The 21,078-nt window shown below is 45.9% G+C and overlaps 1 protein-coding gene across 1 annotated transcript; it reads right to left on the bottom strand.

Annotated features, from left to right (window-relative positions):
* Positions 1-5,573: 5,573 nt before the first annotated feature.
* Positions 5,574-10,109, bottom strand: LOC102130411 (keratin, type I cuticular Ha8). The gene is made up of 7 exons (XM_005584176.3): positions 9,556-10,109; positions 9,286-9,368; positions 8,333-8,489; positions 7,834-7,995; positions 7,628-7,753; positions 7,230-7,450; positions 5,574-6,948 (listed from the first exon to the last, which is right to left on the bottom strand). The coding sequence occupies exons 1-7, from the start codon at positions 10,045-10,047 to the stop codon at positions 6,831-6,833; spliced, it is 1,359 nt and encodes a 452-aa protein (XP_005584233.3). The 5' UTR covers positions 10,048-10,109; the 3' UTR covers positions 5,574-6,830.
* Between the last annotated feature and the right edge of the window lie 10,969 nt (positions 10,110-21,078).

Consider the following 21,078-nt stretch of genomic DNA (forward strand, 5'->3'; position numbering starts at 1 on the left):
TCTTGGTCTCCCAAAGTGCTGGGATTACAGGAGTGAGCCACAGCGCCCTGCCTATTTTGCTTTATTCCTATCCCAGGTCTTAAGGTCATCAGAGACTAAATACTGAGAAAAATATCTTCATCTTCCCTCTCTTTTGTTCCCTGATCCTAGAGTTTCTTTGTCGACATGCTAGCACAGGACATTTCCCCTTATTTACCTCATACCAAGACCTAATACAAAATCCTTTAATGCAGCATAGTAGAGGTTTAAGACAATGAACTTTGGAGCCAGACTGCCTGGGTTCAGATTCTGGTTCTATCATTTATTAGCTATGTGAACTTGGGCTGGTGACTTGACGTTTCTGTGCCTCAATTTCTGCTTATGCACAATGGAGTGGCAATAGCACCTAGCTAATGGATTTAAGTTTTAAAAAAATTGATACCTGTAAATCATGTAAAATAGTGTCTAGCACAGAGTACACGGTAAGCACTAAATAAGTGTTGTGTTTTTCAATGGATTTTACTGGTGTGTTTACATGCTTACACCATTCATAATTCAAAAATGCTTATTAAATTAGTTATTATTTACTTATTTAATTTAGCAAAGATCAGAAGTTTAGTCTTACTAAAAAACTTTTGCACAGCAAAAGAAACAACAGAGTAAAAATACAACCTACTGAATGGGAGAAAGAATTGTAAATCATGTATCTGATAAAGGGTTAACCTCCAAAATATATGAGGAAGTCCTACAACTCAACTGTAAAAATTTTTTTTTAAAAATTTTTTTTAATTAAAAATGGGCTAAGGACTTCTATAGACATTTCTCTAAAATAGACATACAAATGGCCATCAGATATATGAAAAAATGCTCAAAGTCACTAGCCATAAGGGAAATGCAAATCAAAACCACAAGACATCCCTTCACAATACTCAGGATGGCTACTATCAAAAAAAAAAAAAAAGAGACAACATGTATTGGTGAGGATATAAAGGAGTTGGAACCATTGCACACTGTTGGGAAAATGCAAAATGACACAGCCACTATGGAAAACAGTATGGAGATTCCTCAAAGAATTAAAAATAGAATTACCATATGATCCAACAATCTCACATATGGGTATTTATCCAAAAGAATTGAAATTGGAATCTCAAAGGGATGTTAGTTAACACTCCTGTGGTCGTTGCAGCAGGAGTCACAACAGCCAGAATGTAGGAACAACATAAATGTCCATTGACAGATAAATAGAAAAAGAAATTGGTATGTGCAAACACTGGAATACCATTCAGCCCTTAAAAAGGAGGAAATTCTGCAATATGCAACGTGAATAAACCCTGAAGACGTTATGCTAAATGAAATAAGCCAATCACAGAGAGACAAATACTGCATGATTCTGCTTATATGAGGTATCTAAAATAGTTTGATTCAATCCTGAAGACATTATGCTAAATGAAATAAGCCGATCACAGAAAGACAAATGCTGCATAATTCTGCTTATACAAGGTATTTAAAATAGGCAAATTCATAGAATCAAAGAGTGGAATGGTGGTTTCCAGAGGCTGGGGGAAAAGGGGAAATGGAAAGTTACTAATCAATAAATATACAGTTCCAGGCAAGCAAGATGAGTAAGGCCTAGAGCTCTACTGCACTGCATTGCACCCAGAGTCCATAGAAATTTATTGTACACCTAAAGTTTTATTAACAGGGTAGCTGTCATGTTAGGTGTTCTTTCTATGATAAAGTAAAATAAAACAGAATAGATTAATGTCATGATTGTAGCAAAATATAGAAAACATGCACTTTCATACACTGTTGAAGGGGAAAATAAGTTGTACAACCTCTTTACAAAATAGTTCAGCAGTATCTGTTAAAATTACAAATGCATTTTTTTTTTTTTTTGAGATGGAATATCGCTCCGTTGCCAGGCTAGAGTGCAGTGGCACGATCTCGACTCACTGCAACCTCCACCTCCCGGGTTCAAGCAATTCTCCTGCCTCAGCCTCCCGAGTAGCTAGGACTACAGGCACTCACCACCATACCTAGCTAATTTTTGTATTTTTAGTAGAGACAGGGTTTCACCAGGTTGGCCAGGATAGTCTCGATCTCCTGACCTCGTGATCCACCTGCCTCGGCTTCCCAAAGTGCTGAGATTACAGGCATGAGCCACCGTGCCCGGACATACACTATCAACCAATAATTTCCACCTATAGGAATTTATCCTATAGATGTACTTACATAGACAGAAGTATAAGGATAAAAAGTATAAGGGTAACCTATAGAAGTCCTTGGTGTGTTAGGCCAGAAACCATCTCTACTGTTTTGTGCCCCCCTTCAGCCTACGGATTTCCCCTCAATGTCCCCTCAGCCCATTCCTCTGTGTCCTTCAGGGGACCATTTTCTATGGGTGCTAAGCTGTAGATGGTCATGGGGCAAAGGTACAGTAAGTAGAAAGGAGAAAAGCACAATCATAGGAACCTGAAGAGTGAATGATTTAGGAATTAGGGAAAATATTAAATTCTGAATAAGTCGTTGTAGAACTATTTATTTGGCCCACTTCATGAATTATGCGCAGTAAAATAGGGAAATACTGACAACGCTGTTTCATTTTCCTCATTAAAAATACAATAATATTGTGACTGGGCCTGGTGGCTCACACCTGTAATCCCAGCAGTTTGGGAGGCTGAGGCAGCCGGATCACCTGTCAGGTGTTCAGGACCAGCCTGGCCAACATGTAGCAGTAGTAGTAGTAGCGAAACCCCATCTCTACTAAAATACAAAAATTAGCTGGGCGTGGTGGCACATGCCTGTAGTCCCAGCTACTCCGGAGGTTAAGGCAGGAGAATTGCTGGAACTCAGGAGGTGGAGGTTACAGTGAGCCGAGGTAGCGTTGCTGCACTCCAGCCTGGGTGACAAAGAAAGACTCCATCTCAAAAAAAAAAAAAAAATCCAATAGTATTGAATACTCTGATTTTGAAAGGTTCTGAAGGTCAAGTCTATCCCTGAGAGTTTATGTTTCTCAGCTCAAGAGATACCTTCAAGGGGAAGCTTTCTCCAGCGTCGCTGAGCATTCAATCAATTCCTCTTCTCTCTACTCACACTGACCCTTAGTTTACCTTGAATGTAACCCTCTTCATTCTGTTGTTAGTGTTGTTGGGAATCCCTTGGAAGCAGGAATTTTATCTTACTTACTGCTTTTGTCTTGTTCATCTCTGTAATTCCCAGTATATCACCTGATATAACAAAGCACTCAATCAATAAAAACAGAAGTGACTAAAGGAGCTCAGCTCTGGAGCAAATCATACTCAGTATTATCCTTCACCACATCCGGTGCATGGTGATACTCAGTAACTGTATGCTGAGGGAATGCCTGCATGCGTGCATGAATAGACATAGCATAAAGCCGAACCGTAGCATGTTGCACCAATGATACAAAATCCTCGACTTCTAAACTCTGTGGTGCTAAATCAAGTCAGAATTAAGGCAAGACTTGTTTTCTTTTAAAAATATATTTATATGAAAAGTCCTACAGAACATTCAAAGGCAGATCACATTTAACTTTGCATTTATCCCATGTCCTTTTATGAAAAGAAGAGAATTATATAAATTGGCTGTCTGGCCGCCTTAAAGCCCACAACTGCTTCATCCCGCCACTTGTGCAGGCAATCTCTGGAAAGAGAAGAGTCAGTTCATTTGGTTTTACATCACTGGGAAGGGCTCTTCTCTGCTAATGACATACTCTGCCTTCAAGAGTCGGTGTTTAACCCTTTTCAGACACTGATACTGACCCTTAAAATGTTCAACACAGACTTAGCAACAGTTGGGTAGCAATGAACTCAGGGTAGGGTCGCTGGTTTAGGAAACTGACTTTTATAACTGTCCTTCTACAAATCTTGCGCTAAACAAACCCACGTCTGTCTCCTTTCCAAATCACACTGTGTCGGTGACCCTGAGAAACAGGGGCATCCAAGGCTCACATTGCAGGATCTCCCTTTAAAAGGCAGCTTAGAGCCACTTGAAGGAACCCGGATGAGATACTCAGGTGATGTCATACCGTAAGAGTTGATTTGCAGCCAGAGCAATCTAGGTCCAAGTCCTGGCTCAAACGCTTGCTAAATGCATATCTTCAGTCAAGTTATTTAACCTTTGTGAGCTTCATCTTTCAGAAGCGGTTCTGATGTCTGCCCTCCGAGAGTGCTGTAGTGCGGCACTCCGTTCTCAGAGGGAAGAGACGGCCTTTAACACCAGGCAGGAGGAAACCACTGCTACATAAAACTCCATTTGAAAACTGTGCAGTTACTTTCAAATGTTTATTTTAACAATCGAAGAGAAAGAAAGCAAAAGCAGGCCTCAAGGGATGTAGATGCTGCTGTTGGTAGTAAGGCAAGAAATCTACCAGGTACAGTCAGGAGACTGAGGCTGGCCTGAAGCAGGAGATGCTTTTCTAAAAAGCAGCATCTCCAAGAGACACATCAACACCACAGGTCCCGTGTTCATTTGCTTCTCTTCTCAGAAAAAGTCGCCCCTGTAGAGGGAGCTTTCTAACTCAGATCATGAAGGAGAAAAAAGAAACAAAAAAGCCAGTTTCCTGAAAGATTCTTGTTCTTGCTTCATAACATAGCCTAGTCAGTCAGGTTCAGACAAAATGACTTGGTAGCATGAGAGGGTCTTCCAGAAGGACACGCCTGCCACCAGGCCCACCTTTAGCACTTCAAGCTGAAGCCCCCCAATGCAACTAGACAGTTCCTTCCCTAGGAAAAGGAGGCTGGCTTGAACCATGCCTTTACTCTGACATCAGCGGTTCATGTCACTTCTCCGTTTCCCCTGGTTGCTTTTTCTCCAATGAAGCTACAAGACGTGATGAGGAGTGAGACTAAACTCAGAGCTATTTTTCCAATGAAAACTAGCTGGTAATTGCATTCAGAAATCAGGACCACCATTGGGCTTCATCTGCATTCCCCCGGAGTCTCCAAATTGAAGTTCTGCAGGGATCATAATGGCCCTTGGAATTACTGAGTGCCTCACAAGACTCAGGTGTGTTCTCGCATCACTTTAACCCTGGTGAACCCAAAGGGGAAAAATGGAAACAACATCACCCATGAAAGTGGGTCCTCTCCCCTTGGATGGTCTCAATAGAAAGGAGTTGCTAAGAAGGTTCTGCCCCTCAAAGCAAAGTTTTCTCATTCTTTAGCCTAATGCAAATACTCAAATACAGTCTGCTCTGGGAAGCAAGTTATTATGTGCACCATTTTGTTTCTGATTAAATTTAGATGCTAGAGGAAATTCATTTACCTGCCTGTACGAAGAAGCCTGAGGTCACGGGTGGCCCTTAAACCTGGCCATGTGGGTCAGCCTCTGCACTCCTTAAACATTATACAATCAATACTGGCTCCAGGTGAGGTTTCTTTGTGTGCTTTCTCCTTTTCAAGGTATTTTTATTTCTGTTATCTTAGAATCCATGACAGATCTGAGATATAAGTATGAACAATAACATTATCCCTGTTTTACCGCAGGAGAAAAAAAATGCTGAGGCTTAGGTGTGTGAAGTGATGATTCGAAAACCCCACAACAAGTCAGAGATAAAGTCAGGACTAGACGTGTTTGTTCTTTCAACAGGTATTTATTAAGCATCTATTGTGTACCAAGCAGTGGGCTAGGCTCTGGGGATGCAGAAATGAACAATTGCTAATCTTGGGTAAGCATTTTGATTGGGAAAACAATAGATACAGAGGCAAGTTCAGCTGTTGGCGTTGCTAATGAGCAGGACAGAGTGCCAGGGCTGTGAGTCCTTTAGGCTGGTAACCAAACAGGAGCTCTCAGAGGAAAGAAACTTTCAGCTGACCTGAACATTTATAAGGGGGGGGAAGAGCACCCCAGAGGGAACGAAGAGCAGGGACAGGTCTCCAGGCATGTCCAAGGAACAGAAAGGCCAGTGTGGCTGAATCGTGGTAAGGAAGGTAGAGAGCATGAAGACAAGAGGTGGAAGCACGTCATACTTAGCAAATCTCTACCCGTAAATCAATAGGTTTCAATACTTCAGGAGAAAATACTAGAAAAAAATGAAGTCATTGTTCAGATTTTAGACCGGAAGAATTAGACAGGGACAGGGGTTATAGCCAGACAAGTCTTGAGAATCAGAATTTATAGAGACAAAAAAAGAAAAATTTCTGAATCTGAACGTTCCTTTCACATAGAAAGAAGCTACGGAAGCCATATGTAAGAGGCTGTGTTGCCACAGAAGGGGCAAGCCTGGTCCTTTGTCATAGCTAGAACCCCTGAAGTAGAAAGACTCAGAATTTGATACAAGGAAAGTTTCCACTTAATCAGCTTCCAAGGTAGGGAGGCAGGACGATAGAAGAAGGGAATTAGAAAAGACAGGGTCAGGTACAAATCTGGTTCTATTTCCCTCTCCCTGGGGCCATAATCCAGGCTGGCAATGTTAGAAACAACCCAAGAGATGTGGGAATCTCAGACAGTAAAGTCTGTTCTTCACTTCCGTTGTCATAAACTATAAAAAAATTCAAGTTAAAGTTGGTGTTCTTGAAGTGCAAGTGCAATTTTAAATCATGCCGTATTCCTACTCCAAATTGCTTTTCAACCTTATGCCTCTCCAATCCAGATATTCTGAGCCACCATGAGTGGCTGCAATCCAGCCACTGAGGGCATAGAGCTCACCTGGGAAAACCAAGAGCGGGAAAGGAAGGATTTTCATCAAGTTTCCACCATCCCTGGTATCTCCTAGCCTTTGGACAGGCCTATACATACAGGAAGTTAGAAGCCAAATGTTCTAGAGGTATAACAAGCATCTCTCTTTGGGTATCCCTCGCCTTAGCCAGCCCCTGCGGGTCCACAGGAATTCAGAATCGGCTTCCAGTGGTGCTGGCTCCACAGGTGGTGTAGGGGCCACAGCTTGAGCGAGGAGCACAGGGGGCGGTCACACAGGAGGGAGGCGTGGAGCATGGATTGCAGGGGAGTCTGCAGAGAGAACAAGGTGAGGGAAGTGAGAGGCAAGGAATGAATGGGGTCTCAGTGCCATGTGGGGGCATAAGGAAGGGGTCCCTACTGCAAAATAACAGTGGATGGACATTTCCCTTCACTCTGTCAACCACATGGAGTGTGCAGGACAGAGCAATGACTCACTGAAAAGGAGTGCACAGACAGCCTCATTCTATGTAGAGACAGCCCTTCTGCTGCCCTGAACACCTCATGAGAATTGGGTAAATGATTTGGCCAGGAACTGCCCAGATCACACGTACTTGCAGTCCTCGCTCTCCAGAAGGTTCCGATACGTGGCAATCTCATTCTCCAGCCGAGCCTTCACGTCCAGCAGCACCTGGTACTCCTGGTTCTGCCGCTCCAGGTCAGCCCGGATCTCGGACAGCTGCTCCTCCACGTTGCTGATGAGGCTCTGCATCTGGGCCAGCTCCGTGCCGAAGCGGTCCTCAGCTTCACACAGGGAGTTCTGCAGACAGTCCTTCTGTAGTGGGAAATAAGGGGATAAAATGTGCAAGGCCCCCAGGGAAACTGCTACATGCCCCAGATTTTGATGGTGATAACAGGTGGGAGAAACCTGGGCGGTGAGACCTCCAAAATAAAAGGCTACTAGGCCATGGCACAGGGCATTTGCAGTGCAGTGAGGGTGAAGGACACATACCAAGGTGTGCTGGGCTTGGCGCTCCACCTCCAGGGCATTCACTGTGCATCTCAGCTCCAGGATCTCCGACTGGCAGCACTGCAGCTCCTCGGAGCAGGACATGGCCTGCAGGCTGATGCCTTCAGACTAGAGCACGGAGAGACATAGTCACCTCCCTGCCCAGATGGAGGCCAGGTACCCCCTGCTTCTGTACCTCCTCCGTTCACCTGGGCTTGGAACCACTGTTCTACATCCTGGCGGTTGGTCTCCACCATGGCCTCGTACTGAGCCCGCATCTCCCCCAGCACCCTGTTCAGGTCAATGGTGGGCTCAATGTCCAGCTCGATCCGGAGCTTCTCCCCCAGCTGACTCCTCAGAATCTTTACTTCCTGCAGAAAGGAGGAAGGGACAGACAGCCTGTGTGAAGAGAGGACCTTTGATGGAGCAGACAGCACCAGTACCCTGACCCTGCAAGCAGTGGGAGGGGAGTCCCACACACAAGCAAATGGGAAAGTCTTGCTGAGAGTGCAGTGGGGAGAGCCCACCTGGACACCTTCCTCGTGCCCAAGGCAAGTCTGCACAGAGGACCACTGCACCCTCAGACTCACCTCAGCCCTGCATCCTGATGCCAGCTGAGCCCAGACAATGCTCTGAGAGCCCCGGGGCCAGGGAGCTCCCCTGTCTGCCCAGCACCCTCCCCGGGAGTCTGAGCAGCCAGGGCCACACCTGCTCATGGTTGCTCTTGAGGGACAGCTGCTCCTCCTTCAGGGACTCCTGCTGGGCCTCCAGGTCAGCCTTGGCCAGGGTCGCGTCATCCAGGAGCTTCTGCGTCCCACACTGGTCCGCCTCTACCAGCTGGCGTAGGGAGCGCTCACTCTCCAGCCTTCCGTCACGGGAGGTACAGGGTCAACAAGAATGCCCCAAGAGCCCCTCTCGGCTGCCCTGCCTTCTTCCTACCTCCCACACCACCTTGGATCCTCATTTGTTCACTGTTTAGCCCTCTGGCCTCGAAGGTGAATTAGACACAGCCCCCCTTCTCAAAGAGCTCATGGTCTAATGAAGCAATCACAACACTACATTGCACAATATACATTTTTGCCATTGTATTCTGTGGCAACTGCAGTTCAGGAAGATGAACTGACTTGCCTAAGATCATGCATCTTGGGACCAACACTCGTGCCATTGCGGGGACTGTCAGTTACCAAAGATAAGCAATAGCCAGGTGCCTGATCGTGATCTGCGGCTCCTTATGCCTTACTTTTCAGCTGTCTTCCCCTCTCTCATTTTTGCCTAGGTACCTTATGCCTGGTACCTTAGGGCTCCATAATTAAATCTGAACAAAGACTCATCTGTAAACGACTTCTCTGACTTATATATGAAACCCAATGGCTGTCTTGCTCAGTTCATCCTTGAAATCCCCTCATTTTGCTCCTGGTGAATGAACTCAGGCTCCCTTATCCTCCATTTTAGGGAAATAAATGAAGGAGGACAAACATATATGCTTGGATTAATGAGGAGTTTTCCCTTCCATCTTTCATCAGCTTTGATTGTAATGAAAATTTTACTGTGGAGAATCTAGCAAGGAAGACAGGACAAACATTCACTCACTCAACAAGTATTTGAGCACTGGGATGGAGGGTGGGGAGGGAGTCACCCTGGCCCTCCTCCACCTGACTTACTTGATCCTAAAGTCATCGGCAGCCAGCTTAGCATTGTCAATTTGTACAATCAGCCTGGCATTCTCGGCCTTGCTGCACAGGATCTGAGGAAAACGGAAAGACGGTTCACATACAAAGCATCATACTCTAAGCTCTCACTCCACGTGTGGTGTCTACGCTCATGTCCAAGAGAAACCAAGAACCCAAAGCTCTCTGGACCTTATGTGGATTCCTCCTGCGAAGGCTTCTGCCTTCTCAGACCCAGCATGCCCAAGCGATCCCACACCTCACCTTCTGCTGGAGCTCCTCAATGGTGCGGAAGTAGGACTGGTAGTCCGGGCACACAGTGGACTCGTGGCACTTGCTCCTCTCGAGGAGTGTGGCCTCCAGCTCCGCATTCTCCCGCTCCAGCTGGCGCACCTTCTCCAGGTAGTTGGCCAGGCGGTCGTTCAGGAACTGCATGGTCTCCTTCTCATGGCCATTCAGGGTGTTTTCACCATAGGCCCCACAGATTCCAATGTTGCCAGGAATGTGACAGGTCCCTGGCAAGGGACAAGCATTGTGGCAGGTTGGGGGCAGGCAGAGGCTGGGGCGGCCCAGGGGAGTCGACCCCACGCGGACTCGGTTGGCATGTGCCACGTTGGCCAAAAGGCACATGGGGGCAACGTTGGCCTCTGCCCCGGGCTGGCACCCAACGTCGATGGAAGAGACAGAGACATTTCTTGCTCCAGGAGCCACGGTGCAAACCAGAGGGCATGAGGAGCTGCTGTAGGAGGAGGTCATGGTGTAGGGCTGAGACTGCACAGGAGCTTCAGATCAGCTGGGAACGCCGAGCCACTGAGACTGAGGTCTCCTCTCCTCCCAGCCCTTTTATACCCCGTCCTGGGTGGGTGTTGGCTCCAATGCTTTGACCTCCTGCCTTGATTATCTACCTGTTGTGGTGCCATCATCCTGTTACTCAGCTGCTGAGTTTACCATGAAAAGTTTCTCAGCTCATTAAAGGAATGTTGACGAATCTGAGATGCCTCTTGGCTCTTTGAAATCAGGTTGGCTGCTGGTGGGAGGTCAGAAGGTTTTTATTATTTTTCAAAGAAGCAAAGTTATTTTAGCCATCAGATGCTTAGACCTTGACTGGGTTTGGCCTCTTTATGGATGTGTCCACTCTGGAGACACAAACTTTCCTGTTGGTCAGTGGTGTAGCAGGAGGACTAACCCTTGTAATAGCAATGGTTCTCACTTGGGTTAAGACTCAACCAGCCTTCCCTATCCAGGGAAGAAACTAAGTCTTGGTATTGGTGGATGTTACGGCCTTGGGTTATCAAGAAGTCCTACATTTCTTCTTTCTTTAGTTGGTTGCCTTTCAGACTCACTTTGAGGAGCAACAAGACTTAGATGAATCCATTCACTCAACACACATCCCCTAGCTATGTCCCATTTGTCAGGCACCTTGCTGACACTTGACATATAGTTGGTTAAGCACAGAACAGTTCCTGTCATTGGGGAACAACTGTAACTTGGATAGATGTGATGTTTCAAACAAGGTATCTGAGAAGCTCATGAAAATGAGGATGACTCCGAAAACCATGGCTTATCTCGACCAAGAAGGCAAGCTCAAGAAGCCAGAAAAAAACAAAAAGAAATGAGCAATAATCTTACTGAACCTCAAATAAGAACTTTGAGAAAAGAACTCATGAAAGCCAAAGAACATTGAGTGATCAGAGCCTCTGTGGGCTCTCTTCATACCTTGCTTCCTTGATTCTAAAATCAGTCATGAGCCTTCACCCTATGAGCTAGGGGATTGAGCAGTGATACCTTTTAATCTTTACTTCCAACCTGGGAGGTGGGTACTCTTAATTTTACAAAATAAATAAATAAGCCATTGAGGACAAGAGATGTGAAGTCATTTTTCTAAGATCAACCTCACTATGAAGTATAAAGCCTATTCTTAACATCAGCTTCTTTCAACTGCAGAAGCTATTTCTTCACCTTGACTACCACCAAATCTCCCACCCCCAAGGATAACTACTGTGTCATTGCTAGAACTAAGAAGGATTCAAAGGCCTAGAAACCGGGCAAGAAGTTGAAGTGAAGATGTAAAACAAAAATCTGACGTTGTGTATTTTTCCCTTTGTATCTCAGAAAATACCTCAGATGTGGAGGTATTGATACAATAAAACAGAGTTTCTCCAAGGGCCAAATCAGAAGATGCCAGGGGAAACCCCTGTCTCTAAAATGGTTATATTACACATTCCACATTTAGATAGTTCTTGGTACTAGGGATCCAAGACTGCTGAGATCCCAAAAGTTTTCTTCCAAAATTTGTGACAGTAGATACATAGACCCCTGAGACTGAGAAAAACCTAATGTGGAACAATCCAAAGCGATTATAACTAGAAGTTACAGAAAATGAGTTTTTGTTAAGTCCCCTGAGCATTGAACAAAAGCTGAACATACATCTCTATAGGGATCAGATGTGCATACGTGAAACACAGGCTATTGGAGTTCTATCAAGAAGAAAAACAGAATTTGAGCATTCAGTCCAGATTGGGTTTCTCAGGAAAGTAAGTAGTGGTGAGTTCTGACCTAAGGGCTAGTCAGAGCTCACCAATCAATAACCCTTTACAGACAGCATCATTGGGAGACATTACCAGGGCAGGCTGTCCCATCCTCCAGAGGCCACTGGGTGCAATCTGCATATGTTACATCTTCAAACACCCTTTTGTTACTCTCCTCTGCCTCATCACATAGCAACAAGCTTCTCTATAAATCAGAGAGCCAGACTTTTAAAGTCATTTCCTTTGATTTGCTAAGTAGCACCCATCTTTTGGCTTTATCCTCTGTCCAGATTCATTCCATGGGCTAAAAGCCATGATTTTGTCCATTCACGATACATGACGCTTGTTAGTTACTTTATAACATCACTGCTGAAGCCTTGTGTGTCCAGATGACACCCCACTCTGCTCACTGGCTTGGATCCTGGCTTGGGCTTCTACCATGTACTGTTTTGCATAATGACACTGATGTGGCGTGGCCCTTTGCAAAGTTGCTTGGTTCCACTGACTTGTATTTTCTCAAAGGAGGTGAAGGAGCGGGTGGGGATCCTAAGACTCTGTTTCTTCCCAACCCTTTAAAAAGAGTCCCTGTGCCCCTGGTGACCGAATATGAGGCCAGGTTCAGAAACAAGAAGTGATGAACACAGAGTATGAGAGATGGGAGCCTGCCGCCCTCCTTCATTCACCTGTGTGCACGACATTCTCTGCGTGGATTCTGACTTTACACATGCCAGTCTCTAGAGGCATGAAGTCTACTGCAAATGGAGGTGAGGAGCTGTGGTCTTGGAATGCCGTTTTCACTAATTTGGATACATAGGGGCGTATCTGAACCAGTGGGAGAGAAAGTTGTGGAGCTGTAGGCTAGCACCTGGAGATTGTGCTTAACTCACAGCTTATCTTTTCTGTGTCATGGCTTCTACTGCTGGAAGATGCAAGGAAGCATCTAGGGAATTGTGTCCTGTGTGGGAACATCACCCATCACACATTGCAGTGAATGTAAAGATTTATGACAAGTACTGTATGTAAAGCTAGTGCTGCCACATCTCCAGGGTGTTAGAAAATGGTGTCCCAAACAATCCTAGATCAGGAAACCATGAAGACTCTTGAGAGAAGAGGCTGAGCATATAAATTTATTATTCCAGGTATCCAACTCCTGAGGCTTTGATGAATGGAAAAGGCACCCTTCTGTTCAAATTAAATATGATTTTATCTATATATGAATGTCTGCTCATTTGTGATTAAGAAATACAAACTAAAGAGATATTGTTTTCTTATCAGGTTTTGATAAGTTGGATAATAGCACATAATGTTGGCAAGAGTGTGGGAAACAAGTCCCATCCTCTCCTGTGGATGACAATCACGAGCTTCCACCTCTGCACATAGGCACAGAAACTACGGCCCATGCATTGGGACCTGTGAGCCTCACACTTGCCTCTGATGGCATCATTTGCTGCTCCAGGCTTCACTGCAATCGACGCACTTGGAGAGTAGCTCAGGAGGCTCACACTGCCCTGGCAAGCAATGATGAGGGAACAATGGTGAGGGAAGAGATTCCAGAAGATAAATTGGAAAGAGTTGGAAAATCTTTGAGAAGCAAGACTGTAAGAAGGGAAGAAAATGTAGGATTCTGTTTTGGCCAGAGTGAAAACAGATCTTTGGCAGAGGTCAAAGATCCTCATGGTGGAAAATATTGAAAACACTGCTTTCTGTTGCTCATTACAAACCCCTGATTATGAAATCATGTGACTGTTCTCTGACACAGATAGATTGAGCTGTGTGGGCTCAGTCATGCTCTCTGCAAAGCCTTCTCTGGCTTCCCAGGTAGGCAGCTCTCCCTCTGCTGACACACTCCTCCCACCCTGGGAAACTGTAGCTGTATCAGAGGTGGTAGCTTCCCACCATGGACTTGGGATCTCCTGGACATCAGGGAGTTTGTCTCATTGCTTTTCCCTCTTTCATCTCCATATCCCCAGACCCTGGCACAGAGCCTGGCTGCAGAGTAGAGTTCTGAATCCATGTGTGTTTAATTATGTAAGCAGGTAATAAGAAACATAGTAGGACCAAGCAAAGACATTTGTATGCTGAACCAATGAAGTGAAATTATAGATTCTTAAGCAATGTGGATAAATACACAACCAGAGATATGCCAACAACTTAGCTTTCTGGGGGGAAAACCCCTCCAGTTTGTAGTGTAGGCCAATTTCTGTGGTGTAAATACTCCCACGATAGCCAACTTCAAGCAAACAATACGACGTCACTGAATGTGGAGTTGGAAAGAGATGTGAAAAATCGGCTCTCGTAAGTTAGTAAGAGTTAGCTCCAGCATACCACTTGATCCCACTTTCTAAAGCCAAAATCATGACAATACATTTCTTACATAGTAATTTTTTTGATCAATCCTACAGAGAAACCAAAGGTAGATCGCATTTGATGACACAGGCAAGAGAGGAGGGCAGTATGGTCATGGTGCCACCCACAACTGCTTCATCATCTCACCAGTCACTGAGACGCTCTGGTTCCCCTCAGAGACCCACAGTCCCAGCTGCAAACTCAGGCAGCCTCTGGAAAGGGCAGAACCAGCTAGTTTAATTGCACATCACTGGGAACAACCCTTCTCTGCTCATGCAGGATGCTTCTCTCAAGTCACCCTCAACCCTTTTTCAGATAGTGACGCTGACCGAGGAAAGGTACAAGCCCAAGTGAGGCACTTAGCAAGCATTAGGCAGGGATAAGCCAGCACAGAGGAGATGACGTTTGATAAAGAAAACTGTATAGATTTATGTTGGTTTTTATGTTGTGTTGAGAAAAATTACTCTCTGGACATTTTCTTAAGCTGGTCATGTCAGCCTGTAGGGCAGTGTTCTCAGAGTCTGGTTTCTTAGCCAGTAGCATCAGTATCTCCCAGGGACTTGTTAGAAATCCACATTCTCAGATGCCCACTCCAAACCTACTGAATGCAGGAACTCTGGGTACAAGGGAGGGGGCAGCAATCTGTGTTTTCCCTTGTTTGTGTGTGTGTGTGTTTTGTTTTTGTTTTTTTGAAACAGGGTCTCACTCTGTCACCCAGGCTGGAGTGCAATGACACAATCTCAGCTCACTGTAGCCTCGACCTCCCAGGCTTAAGCAATCCTCCCACCTCAGCCTCCCCAGTAGAGGGGACTACATGCACATGCCACCACGCCCAGCTAATCTTTGTATTTTTTGTAAAAACAGGGTTTTGCCATGTTGTCCAGGCTGGTCATGAATGCCTAGGCTCAAGTGATCTGCTCGCTTCAACTTCCCAAACTGCTGGGATTACAGGTGTGAACCACCATGCCCGGCCACAATCTGTTTTAACAAACCATCCAGGTGATTGTAAGGAATGCTCAAACGTGATAAACGTTGCTCTAAGAAAAGGGAATAGTCCCAGACACAGTGATTAGAAACGTCTGGGACAAACAGGCTTCCCCTCCCCTCACACCCCCTTGGAAACCAGTTGAGAACGGCTTCTACCTTTGACAGCACATCAGAATCCCCCAGGGGGCTGTCTCATCCTTACAAGGAGCCCACCCTGAATCCTCTCTCAGGGTGCACTGTCTATTCTGTTATTTAAAAAAAATAAAAAGGCCAGGCATGGTGGCTCATGCCCATAATCCCAGCATTTTGAGAGGCTGAGGCAGGTAGATCACCTGAGGTCGGGAGTTCGAGACCAGCCTGGCCAACATGGCGAAGCCCCATCTCCACTAAAAATACAAAAAAATTAGCCGAGCATGGTGGTGCATGCCTGTAATCCCAGTTACTCGGGAGGCTGAGACAGAAGAATAACTTAAACTGAGGAGGTGGAGGTTGCATTGACCCGAGATAGCGCCACTGCACTCCAGCCTGGGCGAGAGAGCCAGACTCCGTCTCAAAAAAAAAAAAAACCCTAGGGAGTTTTTAGAACTTCTGATGCCCAAGCCACACCCAGACCGATCGCCCCAGAATCCCTGGAGGTGGAGCCCAACATCACTGTTTTGTAAAGCTCTCCAGATGGTTCCAAAGAGCAGCCATGGTTGAGAAGCAAGGACTTAGAAGAACAAGAAAAGAAAGGATAGGAAAGGTGATATAGTCAAAAGCAGCAATTTGGGGTCAGAGTGCAGATTCTGGCTTTACTATTTTCTTTTAAGCCATGGAGCTTTTATTTTCCTTTATTGGAAATAAGGATTATAAAACCCACCCTGGCAATTATTTGGGAGAATTTACACTCCAGAAAGCAGTCATCAGTTGCTAATAAAACTACTTTTAATAAAGCAGTACAGGGTTGCAAGACCTTATCTGCAATTTTGAAATCCAAAAAATTCTGAATACCAAGTTTTCTCATGACTCATTGGTCTTTGTATAGTGTTTATCTCTCTCTCTCTCTCTCTCTCTCTCTCTCTCTCTCTCTTTCTCTCTCTCTCTCTCTCTCTCGAGACGGAGTCTCACTCTGTCGCCCAGGCTGCTGTGCAGTGGTGCAATCTCGGCTCACTGCAAGCTCTGCCTCCCGAGGTCACACCATTCTCCTGCCTCAGCCTCCCAAGGAGCTGGGACTACAGGTGCCCACCACTACACCCAGCTAATTTTTTGTGTTTTTAGTAGAGATGGGGTTTCACTGTGTTAGCCAGGATGGTCTCGATCTCCTGACCTCATGATCTGCCCGTCTCGGCCTCCCGAAGTGCTGGGATTACAGGCATGAGCCACCACGCCCAGACGTGTTTATCTGTCTTATGCTCATCAAAATCCACTAAAATGACTTCAGAGACCATTCATAAGTCATAGCCATAGTTTTAAATACACTGCACAAGTCAAAAGATACAAAATAGCAGATATGTAGGCTGAACACGTTTAAAGATCTAATGCACAAGAGGACTCTTGTTAATAATAGAGTATTATATTCAGGATTTTTGCTAAATAAGTACATTATAGCTGCTCTTGCCATGGGGGTGGGGGGGCAGGAAATGGGTAACTACGTGAGATGATGAGTATGTTAATTTGTTCAGGTTTGACATCTAGTAGAATCAAGGGTGATTTTGGAAATATAACCACTGTTGGCAGCAATCAAAAAGGAGACAAGGAAACAGCCACAGAGACAGACTGCTACATCCCAGCTGAATATCAGCACTTAGTGGAAAATACTAAATAAATGTGATTAATTTTTTAAATGAAGTTAGGTTGTTCATCCTTTCCACCATCTTGTACAGCACAGGAACTCCAAAACAAATAGAAAGGTGAGAATGCCATAAGAGATGTTCAAATATGGGGCTGTAGGTTATTCCGTGGAAGCCAAAACCCATCCCAGGGGGATTAACCTCTAGGAAGGATTCCAGGAGGTGGGGAATATCACCTGGCTTTTGAAGCCCAGCTAGAATTTGGCCATGCAAAGATGAGAAAGAGAGCATTACACATGTGAACAAACATTTTGTGAGTGACAACACAGTTTGACAGAAGCACAGGATGTTTGCAGAAGATTAGAGGGAGGTAAGCTACAAAAAAAAAGTGAGGCTGGGAACATAGCAGACTTGAATGCCAGGACAAAGAGCTTAGGCTTCATCCTATAGGTAGTGTCTGCTCCCCAGCACCCAGCACAGCGATCACTCATTGCTGGTGCTCAGTAACTAGTGAGTGAATGGTGGCATGTCCTTAAATAAGGCAGGATCTGGTTTGTGAAGAAATAAATCCATATCCCACTCGCAGTCCTCTCGTCACAGTCATCAGCAGTGATGCTTGTTGAATGGAGCTGGTTGTAGAACGAAGTGCTTGGGCCCTTGACATCACAGTTGATTTCTGGCACCTTCAATCCATCTTCATGAATATTCATGGAATGCCATCTCCCCAGGCAACCCCTCCCATTCTCCCATCACCGGTCCTCAGCCCTCTCTTTCCATGCCACTGATGCCAGAGCTCAAGGTCTCATCTTACTTTTTGTTGAAGCTCCTTAATGGTCTCAAAGTGTGAGCAGTAATTGGAGCATATGTCAGGGCACTGCCGTTTGCTCCACTGCTGGCTCTCAGCACCGCCCCTCCCCCTCCAGTTCTCATTCTCCTGCTCCAGCTGCTGCACCTTCTGCAAGCAGTTAGCCAGGCACTCACTTAGGAACTGCATGATCCCCTTCCCACTGCTGCTGAGGATGTCTTCACTGAACCGGCCACAGGTGCCCATGCTAGCAGGGATGTTCCTGGTCCCTGGCAGAGGACAGGCAGAGCGACTGCTGGCAGGGCCAGGCTGGACTGACCGTGAGCCACAGGTTCTAAGGACATGGCTACTAAGTTGGTGACTCTCTTACAGGTGGGCCCCAGTCTTAGTGCTGGGATCTACAGACATTGGGAACAGAGTTTCCAGAGTGGCTGCTAGCCACAGTCTGCCTAGAGCAAGGAGCCTTCAAAGAGTTCTTGCCAAAGCTTGGAGAGCAAGGATTTCTGCTTTAACTAGAAGCCACGGTCCTAGAAAGTTGAGTTGCAGATTTGTGACAAGGGCCAAGTGCTAAGGTGCGAGTGTTTCCTTGCCCAGAGCTTTTATTCACCTGTCATAGGAGCTTTCCCCCAGTGAATCCTCATTTTTTCTGCCATCAGAACAACCCATCAGCATTTATTCAGTCCTCAGAAGTAGCTCCCCACTTTATGAAAGAAAGGGCTGACTTTGGATTTCTTGTTTACTGCCTTCTGTGTGAAAAGAAATGTTAAATGTTTTCTCTTTAGAGATGCCCCATTGAAAAGTTAGGCTTTGTTCCCTGAGTGACTATCTGGCATCTCTCTAGGAGTGGAATCGTCCTCTCCACTGACCTTCAATACCCAAAAACGCCAGGTTCAGTGGCTCACTCCTGTAATCCCAGCAGTTTGGAAGGCCAAGGCGGGTGGATCACCTGAGGTCAGGGGTTCGAGATCAGCCTGGCCAACATGGTGAAACCCCATTTCTACTAAAAATACGAAAATTAGCCAGGCATGGTGGCATGTGCCTGTGGTCCTAGCTACTCAGGAGGCTGAGGCACGAAAATCACATGAACCCGGGAGGCAGGGGTTGCAGTGAGCCAAGATCACGCCACTGCACTCCAGCCTGGGCTACAGGACAAAACTCTCTCTCCAAAAAAAAATATATGAAATACAAAAAGAATATTATTTTATGATTAATGATTTTCCTGGTTATAGCCTGGAAGAGGCATATTCTCTTTTTGATCACACTCTAAAAGGTTACCTAATATAGTGGTGAGGAAAGATTCATTCAGTGCAACTCAGAGTCCACACACGGCCCCATCTCCCAGATGCCAAACCTGACTCCTGGATCTTTCAGGAAGCTGTCGCCCTCTGGCCAGTCTTCCCTGAATGGCAGTTCTGCCCATGGGCCCTCACTCCCACCCCCAGAAGAGGGTGCTTTCCACTAGGGCAGTGAGCAGCAGGGGTGAGGCCCAGACTCTTGAATAGCCTCGGGGAAAGTGGTGTCTTTGAAAAGCACGCCTTTTTTTTCCAGTCCCACTCAGAGAGGATCCCTGATATCTGTGAGGGTTTCTCCAAAACATCAAACATGACAGAGGTTTTATGACTTGACCAGGGTCCTGCCTACATTTCCCTATAAACTCTTCCCCTATAAAGAGTTAATTAGATGCAAACGCTTTGATAGGAGGAGAAAGTTCCTCTGAGAATCTCCATGCGTGGTACACTGAGTCCAGTTCCCAGGAGATCCTGGTGCTGGTGGAGGATAAATATCTCCCAAAGTCTATGCCCACAGCTTCATCCATCAAATAAGATACAGGCTAGGCAGGAGGGTAGCTCGTGACACATCTGGCTTGAAGTACCATCCAGAGATAGAAGATGATGGACATCACTTCCAGCAGAGGGGGGTATTCCTGGCCCCGGACTGTGGGGCTTGGTTTCATATAAAAAGCTTTAACAGGCATCTGGGGAGTCAGACAGGTCTTGGCAAGTGGGAGGGACACACAGGTGTGGGAATGGGGACCCAGGTGGACTGGAACAATATGCACTGGGGAAACGGAGACTCTGGAAGTCCCCAGGGGCTCCAGGGTCCAGGACTTCAGGCCCACAACTCCTGTGCGATCACCGCTGCTGAGGCTCTGGGCCACAGCTCAAGGTCTTTGATCTTACTGAGCCCAGTGCTCAGAGAAGGAGATTCTGAGTTTGGCAGTTGCTAGTGATGCTTTTTAAGAGAACTGTATTCCCAGGGAGAAGTTTCAGCTTCTCAGAGAAAATGTCTCCCTTCTTTGGGAAATGAAAGAAAGGGAAAGGGGAAATGCGTATTAGCCTGAAATAATAATAAACCTAGGGTGCTTGGAGAAAGCATAAAGAGCTTGGAGAGACCTATGAGGCTTGGCGTCAAAACCCTTGACTTCAATTCCCACCTGTTGGTTGCATCTGTGAGCACATCTTTCCACCTCTCTGGGTCTGATATGACTCTTCTGTAAAACTGGGAAAGCAGGGTCAGATCATCTGGAAGGCTCCTTCTAGTTCTGACAGTCTGAGATAACTCTGTCCAGTAGAACTTTCTGTAGTTCATGACTGTGTTGTCCTATTTACTACCACTTAGCCACGTGTGACGAGTGCAACTCAGGTGAACGTTTCAGTATATGCAGCCATATGTCATTAGGAGCTACCATACTGGACAGAACAGGTCTAGGATTATAGAACCAAAGATTTGATCTGTTCAGTGTGTTGTTTATCAAGCTGAGCACTTTCCAGAAAAGTTTTGCACTGGGGTTGAAATGAAAGATTGTTGGTTTGCACGCAGTTATGAGAAAATCCAATCAGTCAGAAAATCCAATTAGCCCCTCTTTTTTGATATTTCAGCTTCTTGAAATTTGACCCACCCTTCAACCAGGAACCACAGCTTGCTGAGCAGTATGTTCGTGTCCCTGCTGTCAAGCTAATGACCTTGTCTGCCAGGGATGCCTGCAGGATCATGTCCGGAGAGCCTGCAGGCAGCTTCGGGATCCAATCCATTTTTCATCATTTCTTGGCAAGGCCAGAGGGAGGATACTTAATAGAAACATTATCTCAGCTCATTAAGGAAGAACTGTGTGTTTGGAGGGTGAGGTTCAGAAAGGTGTTCAAGATTCCTGTCCCCAGTTCTCTCCTCTTTACCTGCCATGGCCAACCCATTGCCAAGTCAGGTCCATCACAGTGTCTCTTAGATTGATTCCTTATTTTTCCATGATCCCTGACATTATCTTACCTGAGACCCTGTTAGCTTCTTCCACAGCCTATCCCCTCCTCTCAGCCACCCTGTCTGTGTTACTTGGTGAAACTTTCTAAGGTGCCAC

The sequence above is a fragment of the Macaca fascicularis genome, chromosome 16 (assembly GCF_037993035.2).
Source record: "Macaca fascicularis isolate 582-1 chromosome 16, T2T-MFA8v1.1".
NCBI classification, from domain to species: Eukaryota; Metazoa; Chordata; class Mammalia; order Primates; family Cercopithecidae; genus Macaca; species Macaca fascicularis.